The 12477-nt window shown below is 42.1% G+C and overlaps 1 protein-coding gene across 1 annotated transcript in view; it reads left to right on the top strand.

Annotated features, from left to right (window-relative positions):
- Positions 1-10769, top strand: part of LOC126361142 (prolargin-like) — a 102949-nt gene extending 92180 nt beyond the window's left edge. Inside the window, exon 7 of the mRNA XM_050007768.1 lies at positions 7210-10769. Coding sequence (XP_049863725.1) covers positions 7210-7799 — 590 coding nt within the window. The 3' untranslated portion in view covers positions 7800-10769. The remainder of the gene's footprint in view (positions 1-7209) is intronic.
- The last annotated feature ends 1708 nt before the right edge of the window (positions 10770-12477 follow it).

The raw sequence follows: 12477 nt of genomic DNA, 5'->3' as shown, positions 1-12477 counted from the left end.
TACACCATTCAACAGACAATAAGAACATGCACATCGTCAGTTAGTGAACAAAATACGAGCATATCGAGAATCGAACAGGATTTGTGATTTGATTTAGGACTTCCATGCAGACAGAACTCAACAACTTGTTCTTAACGTCTTAATAGACAGATGTAAAGGTAGTTTCAAAAGTATCCTAAACGAGTGGAGTAGGTCCATTACTGCTAACAAAATATATAAGTGAACTAGTGGATAACGTTGAAAGCTTCGTCAAGCGAAGAACGACTCACACCTGCTAATCACAGCTTTACTTCTGCCAGTATCCGTCTCCTACCTTCCAAACTTTACAGAACCTCTCCTGCGAACCTTGCAGAAGTTTGGAAGGTAGGAGACGGATACTGGCAGAAGTGAAGCTGTGAGTAGCGTGTCTGAGTCGTGCTTCGGTAGCTCAGATGGTAGAGCACTTGCCCGCGAAAGGCAAAGGTCCCGAGTTCGAGTCTCGGTCGGGCACACAGTTATAATCTGCCAGGAAGTTTCATATCAGCGCACACTCCGCTGCAGAGTGAAAATCTCTTTCTGGGAACTGCTCACTTGTTGTTCAAACCTTCTTATTTATTGGCGTGGCTCCGGCACAGCCCGCCTTCAGGATATCAAAGACAAGTATTCACACAGATTATGGAATCATATGTACCCTACGTTCTGATGCTGATGGCAGACACATGTGACTCTGTACTCAGTATGAAGACTTTTCCATGTTCTGATGATGGACTGTGTCCGAAACGAGTTAATATATAAGAATTTTTGAACAGGAAGTGACCAGTTATTCAAGCGATCTATCCATCACCCGCATAAGTCTCCTCAGTAGTTCTGTCGAGCGACTGTTGAATTTTTTTGATGAGCCTGTGAGCCTTACCCAGTGGTATTAATAGTATAGAGAAGATACGAGCGGCACGTTTCGTCACGAGTCGCTTAGTAACCGCGAGGGCGTAATGGAACAGTAACGAAATTCTGTGGCAGGTACTATAATTCCGATACGGAAATGTACCATATTTGTCTAACGTCTTTCACGTTATTTCTCTTAAATTTTTATTATTGTAACTCGAAGAAAACCGTGATGTTGGAAACATAACACAGAGATGATCTGTTTGTTCTTTGACTTCAAGTGGTTAAGCTTAAAATTATTCTCCCCCTGATAACTATTCATTTGTTGCCTTTAGAATGTTTAATCCTATGACTTGACGTACTAACGTCATCAGAAGAGAATTCCGTTCGTAGTTTGAAGCATGGCATAAGTAATATAATTTTTGCGGCAAATAACCACCACAAGTTGCTGAGAATTTTATTTTTGTTATTTTGTTTCGTTGAAATTAGCTGCAGAATAATAAAAAAAGAAAGCTATGAATCCCGTTTTTAAGATCTTATTATAACTTTATTTTTTACGACTTTCCTCTCTACAGTCGGCTGTGCATTTCATCAAATTAGTGAGAAAGTAAACATATTTGTTTTGCAATTTTCATTCGACAAATGAAGGCATTTAGCACAAATTCATTTGTGTGTGCTGCTTTGTATGAAATTATCATTGTACTCAATCTTTTCCTGGTAACTGTATACCAACAGAACATTGGTTACAGTTCTGTTTCCGTTTCTTTTTTTTTTCTTTTTACTCTGGAGCCATTATTTCATTAATTAAAAACGAGTGTTCTGTTAAATAGTCAAACAGGTAACATAGTTTTTAGTTTACAAGTCAACTTTATTTCCATTGAACCACATGCGTAACGGCTCATGTTTGCCTGGATTTTTAATTGTGAAGTTGTGGTCCCATACGTTAGATTTATAATATAACGAACTGCACTTAAATATGAGCAAATTTTTAGTGGTCAAATGTCTATCACGAGGGGCAACACATAGTCCTTTAGTGACCAGTGATTTTTTCCTTGTTGTCGTATTAAGGATGATTTATTCCTGACATCACTGAAGTTTTCCAGTTTATACATGATACCTTCCTCACTGTTATATTTTTGGATATTTTGCAGTATAACCAACACAGTGCGATCGCTTATATCAGGCCGTTTTTCGTTGTCAGTACAGGTTAATTTGTATTCATTGAATACGTATGAATATATTGTCTATTCACATTTTCCAGAAAGACTTCGTCTGAGTCTTCGAGAAACAGCGTGATGGCAATTTTGGCAGTCAATCAGTCAATTGTACAAATATATAAATTTCTTAGGAATGATCCAGGAGTTCATTTTCTTCTCCGCTCGACATTAGTCTTCTGCTTGGATTCAGGTAATGACTAGAATCGTTCTTGATTATCTAGCTATTTGAACTCTTTTATATGTCCGCCCCCCGGTGCTGAATGCCAGAGTGACGGATTATCAAATCTCTGGGCCCGGGGTCGATTCCCGGCTGAGTCGGGGAATTTTCTCCGCCCAGGGACTGGGTGTTGTGCTGTCCTCATCATCATCCTATCATCCTCATCGACTGCAGGTCGCCGAAGTGGCGTCAAATTGAAAGACCGGCACCCGGCGAACGGTCTGCCCACTAGTGGTCCCTAGCCATACGAATAATTAAAAAAAAACACATTTATAAAATATTTATTTTGACTCCTGGATAATTTCAATCTAGCATTTACCTTCTTTTGACTTTTAAATAAAGAAGCTAAATAAATTTTCTTTCGACTGCTGCTTTCTGCATCCATTACCCATAATTTCCATACTTTTCCTTTAATTATTTTCGTTGTCGTTACCTTCCCGTTCTTTGAGTCTCTCGTATTCTATATTTGATTTTTACTTCGATTAAGTGATTTCCTTGTGTACTAATTCGTTTGGAACTCATTCTTTTCTTCGGTTGTGCCAAAACATAATGATCACCTGCTTCATAATCATGTGGTCCACCACTGAAAGGAAACACAGCAGCATTTCTGAGTGGCATATATTTCACAAGTCGTTGGTAGTCTGTCAGAGATAAGTGGGCGCGGAGCTAGCACCCAGTAGCGTCCCAGATGTCTTCCAACAGGTTAAGACCAGGCGAATTGCGGGGTCAAGGCATAAAATGAAATTTCGTTCTCATGCTCTTCAAATCTCTTAAGCACGGTTCTGACCTTGTTACATTGACAGTTATCCTGCGGGAAGATGCCATCGCCGTAAGAGAAGACATCAGGCTTGAAGGGATGCAGGTGGTCTGTAGTAACGTCTATGTGGTCTACAGCGGTCACAGAGCATTCGATTACTACCACGGGTCTTATAAAAGCCTGGGTGAATTTCTACTCCTCCAGCAGCCAGCACCCATGGTGCTAAGCATGTTTCAAGTAGCCGTTTACCTGGATGACACGACCATCGACCTGATAAACGAAACAACTTGATTCATCCGACCAGGTGTCAGTTTTCCATTGAGTAACTGTCCAGTCTTCATGATCCCGTGTTCATTATAATCGTAATAGACGATGCCATAGTGGAAACTCATAGGGGTCTTCTGCCGCATGGCCCCATCTTCAACAATGTGCGCTGAACGGTGTGTTCCGATACACTTGTGCCTGCACTAGCACTGTACTGTGTTCTCTGATGTGCTGTACAGAGCGGGCAAGTCCCCAGGCTCCACTTTCCGCGATGAGGGACGAAACTCCAAAGTCTTGTCGCCTACTCGTGATTTCATCGTGTTTTAACCACTTCTCGTAATACTCACTACACTAGCAGCTGTTTTCGAGGTGCTCGTTCCCAGGTGCTTGGCAACAATCATCCTGCTGTCAACGTTGCCCATATCGCCTCTAGAATGACTACACGTTCGTCTCTGGCTCCGCTTGAACATATTTTCCTTACTGTTTACTTGACTATTAAGTGATCAGGCGGTATTTACTCTGGCGGTGGACGGTTGTCATAATGTGATGGCTAATCACAGTATATTAAAATTGTATATTGTATATTAAAACTGCTACACCACGAAGATGAAGTGCTACAGACGCGAAGTTTAACCGACGGGAAGAACACGCTGTGATATGCAAATGATTAGCTATTTAGAGCATTCACAAAAGGTTGGCGCCGGTGGCGACACCTACAACGTGTTGACATGAGGAAAGTTTCCAACCTATTTCTCATACACAAACAGAAGTTGACCGGCGTTGCTGGTGAAACGTCGTTATGATGCCACGTGTCAGGAGGAGAAATGCGTACCAACACGTTTCCGACTTTGATAAAGGTCAGATTGTAGCTCACCGCGATTGCAGTTTACCGTATCGCGACATTGCTGCTAGCGTTGGTCGAGATCAAATGACTGTTAGCACAATATGGGTTCGGTGGCTTGAGGAGGTTAATACGGAATGCCGTGCTGGATCCCAACGGCCTGGTATCACTATCAGTTGAGATGACAGGCATCTTATCCGCTTGGCTGTAACGCATCGTGCAGCCACTTCTCGACCCCTGAGTCAACAGATAGGGACGTTTGGAAAACAACCATCTGCACGATCAATTCGACGACGTCTGCACGAGCATGGACTATCAGTTCGGAGACCATTGCTGCGGTTACCCTTGGCGCTGCACCACAGACAAGAGCGCCTGCAATGGAGTACTCAACGACGAACCTGGGTGCACGAATGGCAAAACGTAATTTTTTCGGATGAATGCAGGTTCTGTTTACAGCATCATGATGGTCGCATCACGTGTTTCTCGACATCACGGTGAACGCACATTGGGAGCGTGTATTCGTCATCGCCACACTGGCGCATTGAGGGCGCTTTGAGCAATGGACGTTACGTTTCAATTGTGTTACGCCCCTTGGCTCTACCCTTCATTCGGTCCCTGCGAAACCTTACATTTCAGCAGAATAATGCACGACCGCATGTTGCTGGTCCTGTACGGGCCTTTCTGGATACAGAAACTGTTCGACTGCTGGCCTGGCGAACACATTCTCCAGATCTCTCACCAATTGAAAACGTCTGTCAATGGTGGCCGTGTAACTGACTCGTCACAATACGACAGTCACTACTCTTGATGAACTGTGGTATTGTGTTGAAGCTGCATGGGCAGCTGTACCTATACACGCTATCCAAGCTCTGTTTGACTCAATGCCCAGGCGTATCAAGGCCGTTATTACAGCCTGAGGTGGTTGCTCTGGGTACTGATTTCTCAGTATCTATGCACCAAAACTGCGTGAAAGATTAATCACATGTCAGTTCTAGTGTAATATATCTGTCCAATGAATACCCGTTTATCATCTGCATTTCTTCTTGGTGTAGCAATTTTAATGGCCAGTAGAGTATTTGTTGGTTCTAGTACTACGTTTTCGAAAGTTGTGTCGTCAGGAATATATCTTCTGTTATTGATCAAGTGTGAACATTATTCATTACAACTTCTCCATGATCGTACAACTGACATGTGACCATTCAGTCAACTAAGGAACTGTTCGTATTCAACTTCCATACCTGCTTTATCCCAGTGTTACCAATCTCAACGGTGTATAGACGTCTCCATATTCGATTTGAGGATTTTGGTTTTCAGTGGGTTAATTTGGTATAGTTACAATAGAAGAATTTGGCAGTTCTCCTTATTAATATCCATAATATCTGCATGTAAAAGTCAGGGTCATCTGTGTTAAAATCCATTGTTATTTTCGAATTCTGCAGCAACCTCACATCATTTTAAATGTCATACATTTTTTGTCGTGTTACTTTATATGTAAGTTGTGGTTTGTTACTGTCTACATACCAAAACTACAGATTTGCAAATCTCAAAAGAACTAAAGGAATTAATGTGACTTACGTGCCAGGACAAAATAGATAGAACTCTTATTGTAACCATTTTCTTACAATTACGAGGCACCAAATTGTTTTACGAGACCTAATTGCTGATGTGACACGTGTATAGTCACAAGACTCCAGTAATTATATAGTAACATTAATTATATTACAGATTTATGATTTATTTAAACTTCGATTAAGTAACGTGTGAACATCACGTTCCTGATAATGAGCAAAAAATACTACGAAACGCTTTGCTATAAACTGCAAAACCAATAAATTAAAACTCATCTATGGTGGGTGGCAGTGAAGTATAATATTCGTATATCTTCTTGGTGAACTAATTAGTGTTTGGAGCCCATCCTGATGCAATTAATTCGATTTATTAATCGTCATGAAACAAACACAAAAGAGTTTACTTACAATGTATTCCTAACTTGTTTGCGTGTACGTCAAATAAAATGAAGGCCATATGGGAAAAGTGATGTAAGTCCACGTGAATGAATGTGGTAGGAGAATAATTTCAACATATAAAAGTGATTCTTTTAATGGATATTCTCACGCTACCTGAAAGAACGTAGACATATTATATGATTAAATGGTCATTATAATCCCAGAATGAGGTCCCGAGTTCGAGTCTCGGTCGGGCACACAGTTTTAATCTGCCAGGAAGTTCCATACCAGTCATTATGATGTTCCACAATAATATTTATTTTTTGTTTTTCTATGGATCGGCTGTCTGCTTTTTAGGCTATCCTCAAATGACTTATGTAAACAGTGGGTCGTATTATTCTGTTCCTGCAACCTGCCTGTATTTGTGTTATTACATACTTGTGGGAGTAATTGAATATCCTTCAGTTGTTTGTAACGAATAAAGAGCGCATTTGGCATGAATGTGCCCAGGGACAAAAGAGGTGCTTCCAACATGTATGCTTTTTTCAGTATGAGGTTTTAAATAATTACAAAAACGTGAAAATAAATACTGTTCTCGGTTCAAGCCGGTTTTGGGTGTTTGTGTGATCATGGATCCATTCAGACCGACGGACGTGCAAGGAAACGGCGGACTGTGCGTACACCAGATTTGGAGGACCGGGTTCAGCAGGATATTGCGACGAACCCTAGTAGAAGGTCCAGGCAAGTGACCCTCTAACATGGTGTAAGCAAAAGTACAATTATGTGTATCCTGCGTGACAACTGGCACTATACCTATCACCTGCAACCCCATGGACACCACTTTGAACATCTGTTGTGACGTGGATCGATGCAGTTCTATACTGTGTTCCGGGACGATTTGTTGTCTTTGCACGCAAACCGTCCGTTTCAGAACAGGTGTTCATACGACCTTATTCCCTTTATTTACAGTCAGGAATCCGTCTCTGATGTTTGATGGTTTTGTGCACGTTTGCCCTGCGTAGAATTTAATTTATGCGAATGTTGCTTGAAATGACTAACAAAAATGTGGACTTAAGCTTTTCTTTTTCCTGTTCTGGTTTTCGCAGGGCTGTTCAGAAAGGCGATGTCTCTGCGCCGCGTGCTGCTCGCCGACAACCTCCTGAGCGTGGTCCCGCCAGCCAGCAGTCTACCACAGCAGCCGGCGGTCATCGACCTCACGTACAACCTCGTGCAGACGGCCGAGGACCTGGTCGCGTTTGGTGCATCGAGTGTGATTCTCGAGTACAACAGCTTTTGGTGCCGCAACAACATCCCATCGTCCGAGATCAGCAAACTGGACGGGCCACAGAGATGTCGCTTGTTTCGGAGGCGGCCTTCCCGCTACGACCGCCCCGCTGATCGTGTCGCGGTCACTGCGTCGGGACTCCTCGACGGTGGAACCCCTGCAGTAGCCCATGATGCGACGATCGATTTTAGTACCACTGATTCTGCAACTACAGCATCTGTAAAACATGAAACCATCACTGAGTCACCACCTACTTCCGAATCAACAAATCCATCAACGACTCACATTGTAGGCTCAAAAGAACTAAATATAGACGGGGGTCATGTCACGCTCGATTCTGAATATACCACATCTGCGAGTACGGTTCCTGCAAGCCAGGACGTTGGTCCAGTAACTATGGACCAACCATAGACGTAAACGGTAACACAGAACGAACGTCAATTTTGACATCGTAGGAGATACAAAATCCGAAACAAGAGCATCACGATATTTCCGACTGAGAATATAAAATATTCCAAATGAGGACAATGTCAGTGAAAGCAATGAAAAAAGTAGTTTATAATCAACTAGTACCACTTAAATGAGCACTGAGACAACGAATTAGCCCCAAAACCATATTACCAATTTAAAATAAACTGTTTTAAAAACCAAATATCAGAATCTTCGAAATTTACTGTCGAACCAGCTACATAATTACAAACGTCTAAGCCGGCCGCGGTGGTCTCGTGGTTCTAGGCGCGCAGTCCGGAACCGTGCGACTGCTACTATCGCAGGTTCGAATCCTGCCTCGGGCATGGATGTGTGTGACGTCCTTATGATGTCCTTAGTTTAGTTAGGTTTAAGTAGTTCTGAGTTCTAGGGGACTGATGACCACACCAGTTGAGTCCCATAGTGCTCAGAGCCATTTGAACCATTTGAACAAACGTCTAAATCGCTATCTTTATAGCCAAAAGCTCTAAATACAGATCTTACTGCAATAATCTCTAGGAAAACTGCAAAATCTAGACAAATGCCGCATCGAGAGGTGTTGGAAAACAGCTAAACATGCAGTTATCAGCTTCAATGTCAAGGGTCTCAAAAAATTAACATAAAAGAAAAAGAATATTCGTAGCAAAAGATATCAAAATATGAAGCTTTAAATTACAGTGCTCGCAGCTGCCAGCTCTGAAGGTATGAACTGCCACATTCCTAACGTCAGTCTTGAAGCTGTGTGTACTAGTAGCACACGAGGTTTTTGCCCACTGACAAAGAAGCTCCTAAACATATTGCTAATTAGAAATGATAGTCTTCAAATAACTGATCTAAAAATAACCTGGAATAACTTTTATATCATTATAAGGTTACAAGCTATGAAAGTTGCAACTCTATGGTGTCCAACTCCTAGTAGCGAAACAACATGAACTACCTCGCCAGTGCTGGAATTAAAAATATAAGATAAGCTCTAACACTTGTATCATTATCTCCTATACATTCCTTCGAATGTTCTACGAGTGGTACGTATACATTCACAAGCTGCGACATAGTCGCGAATAGAACAATGATCTAGAAAGCGTACAGTAAATTTCTTTTATTGACGTTTATGATCACAAATTTATTAGGTCCTTAGAATACCAGTTTCACTCAGCGATGACCATCTGGCCGGCCGGTGTAGCCGTGCGGTTCTAGGCGCTACAGTGTGGAACCGCGCGACGCTACGGTCGCAGGTTGGAATCCTGCCTCGGGCATGGATGTGTGGGATGTGCTTAGGTTAGTTAGGCTTAAGTAGTTTTAAGTTCTAGGGGACTGCTGATCTCAGAAATAAAGTCCCATAGCGCTCAGAGCCATTTGAACCATTTGATGACCATCTGCAGCAAAATATGGGAGAAGAAAAATACGACTAGTGGACAGTGTACATTTTAACAGTAGGCCACAATGAAACGTTTTACTGATACAGCTACATGTGAAAAACATGCTCTCAAAATTTGACGGCCCATACGTGTTTTAAACATCTCATAACATAATGAAACCATAGGGGCATCGTCAAAAGATATACCCAAAATCAGCATGGCACCGTAGAATATATTTTAAAAGGTCACCGTATCGGTGGAGGCATCTTGGTTAATGCGCTCGTGTTCATTACGAACTACAGTACAGCAGCCAGAAAATGTTTGTGTCGTAAGCTCATTAGATGTTGTTACTGTAGGACTTCACATTTTCATCAATTATATAACTATGCAAAACGCAATAAAAAGAAGAACTCAGTAGGTAAAGTCTACGGTGAGCTTGCCAGATTTTATGAATAATTACCGTGATAAACTGTAATAAATTAAAAGTGCGACTAAAATTAAATTTAAATTGTTAAAAAGTATATAATTGAGTGATAATATGATTGTAAGTCTGAGATGCTCCCGTGGCGATAGTGGATAAAAATATAATGGCCTACGTAAGAACAAGCTTCCATAGCTAAGAGAGTAATATAAAAAATGATGAACAGGGAAAGAAGCCAAGTAGATGAAACAACAGATTGTAGAAAGTTATTAATGCCCTCCGTTGGCGTGGCCGCCAAAATTCCATATACATGAGAAGCGGTCAGGAGAACTTAACTGACACAGGGCCTCTCCTATCATACGTCGCATCGTTCCAATAAAATAATGATAAAATACCGCACCAGCCAATTGATAAGATTATTCAGTTAATGAAATATATTATAAAACCAGAGGAGAGTAATACGCTCAAGGTACTTTCCACTATGGCCTATTTTATAGTTGTAAAACGTAGACAGTATATCAGTTGTATTTACTTTTTCCCATGTCTTGCTGCAGATCGCTTAGAAGTGGTACACTAAGGATCTGACAACTTTGCGATCATAGACTGAAATAAAAGAAAGCTGACTATCAAATAACAAGTCATCAAGACTCACAAAACATATTTCGTGAGCACAGCGACACAACGCTTATACTTTTGAAGAAACATTGTACGATGTTAGACAGGGGACGAAAGTATACACGTTGTGTCGCAATACTCACGGAATTTGTTTCGCATGTCTTGATGACTTGTTCCTTGAAACGTCAACTATATTACAATTGTGAACCAGTAACAAGTACTTGGTTCAGTTACTTTTAAATAAGAACAGCTCAGCGTGAAGTTCGCTGTCTTGCAAGAGAGAGAGGCGAGATGGGTCTGAGTCGAATGCACACGCCGTTATTACTGACTGTTAGTCTAATATACCGTCCAGCCTAAGAGCGGCTCTTGAGCGGAGTTATATACGTATTTAACCAGATATCTTTTTTTCTCCACAAACTCTGCCTTAGATGCACAATACGCAAACATTTAGGAATACACAATAAACGCTGTTTACTCGACACGCTCACTAGAACGATGAAATAAATAAAAGCTCTGTTCGATTTTTGTTCTAATTTCATATTACCTTCACTGACGCTGTTGATTATTTCCTGTATCAAGTCGCTATTGTTCACTGAATCTATTTTAATGTATTCTTTGTGAAGCCTGATACAGACGCGGCTCTCTACAGTAACCAGTTTCCACCGCACTGATCTCAACTAGCCGATTGTCTCTTCACAATTCATTTGAATTCAACAAAGGATCGTTAAGTTTTGTTCAAGTCAGTTAAATCGACCACAATATGCACTGATAGGCAACCTTTTCTCATACTCCGCTGCTTTACACGTTCTGGCCGGCCGCGGTGGCCGTGCTGTTCTGGCGCTGCAGTCCGGAACCGCGGGGCTGCTACGGTCGCAGGTTCGAATCCTGCCTCGGGCATGAGTGTGTGTGATGTCCTTAGGTTAGTTAGGTTTAAGTAGTTCTAAGTTCTAGGGGACTTATGACCTAAGATGTTGAGACCCATAGTACTCAGAGCCATTTGAACGCAAAAACAAGGAATAGAAAATCCAAAATTATTACTTTTGTAAAACCATAAGCAAGGAAGTCAATGGTCTTTCGATCCTGTTACAGCCCCCTGAAAGAATACCCTTTACAGCAACACAGAAATGTGTAACAAAAACTAATAATGCTCCCCTTGTGTTTCAGCACGCCAAAACTGCTGCCACTATCTTGTCCAGTAATTCAACAGCATAAAACATCTATACAACGTGTTTTCCCTATAAAGAATTAACATTACATGAATTTCATCGCGACAGACTCTGCCCTCATATTGATAGGACTTAGATACAAGTTTCATTAAGCTGCAACAGGTATATGTTACACACTGTAAACACCAACATTTTATCAGATTAACAAATAATATGCAAGCACCTGTAATTAGATGTCCGCCCCGATAGCTGATTGTTGCCTCCCCCCACGCCCCCCCCCCCCCCCGGAGCCCTCATCGGCCCACTATAGAAAAAAGTGGTCAGCGCGGCGGTCTGTCACGCCAAGGGGCCCGGTTTCGATTCCCGGCTGGGTCGGAGACTTTTTCTGCTCACGGACTGGGTGTTGTGTGGTCCTCATTATCATTTCATCATCACCATTGGAAGGCAACGGGAAACCACCACTGGAATCACTTCCCTAGACGCACATGCGGTGGACCTCTCTGACGAGGTTTCCCCCATGACAAGACCTGCTGTAAGGCAGAACACAAAGTTTTTGTACTTAGATCAGTTGCGTCAGACTGTTACCAGAGTTATTAGAGAAATACCTTTTAAGGACGCCTTTAGTGTTCCTTTTAAACGCCGTTGACACTGCAAAGAACTGACCGCTATTAATTCGGCACCTTGTCTGCGAACCACAAACAGTACTCGGTGTTTTACAAGAGAAAAGCCAACAGCAGTGAGCAGTTCCGAGAAGCTTCTCCCGTAAACTATGAATAGAGGTACAGACAGTCATAACGTAATTCAAACGTCGGCTTCGTCCGTGCTTACATCGCCGCATAATGCAGCTATCACGTTTTCCAGCCAAGCATTGATACTTCATCAATAACACTGTTTGAGCAGGGCTTCTCGCATGTTACTTGTCCACGGCCAATTCGCCTGTCCCTCAAGCGACGCTGTGCCTTCCACGCGTCCAGCTTGCGTCACTGCAGTCAACAACCACCTCTCTCGCCGCCGACCACCGCACCAGACACTTCCCACCGCTTCCCAGCCCGAAGAGAGGT

Source organism: Schistocerca gregaria, chromosome 1 (genome assembly GCF_023897955.1).
Source record: "Schistocerca gregaria isolate iqSchGreg1 chromosome 1, iqSchGreg1.2, whole genome shotgun sequence".
In the NCBI taxonomy this organism is placed as follows: domain Eukaryota; kingdom Metazoa; phylum Arthropoda; class Insecta; order Orthoptera; family Acrididae; genus Schistocerca; species Schistocerca gregaria.
This window is presented reverse-complemented; position numbering and strand designations above follow the sequence as displayed.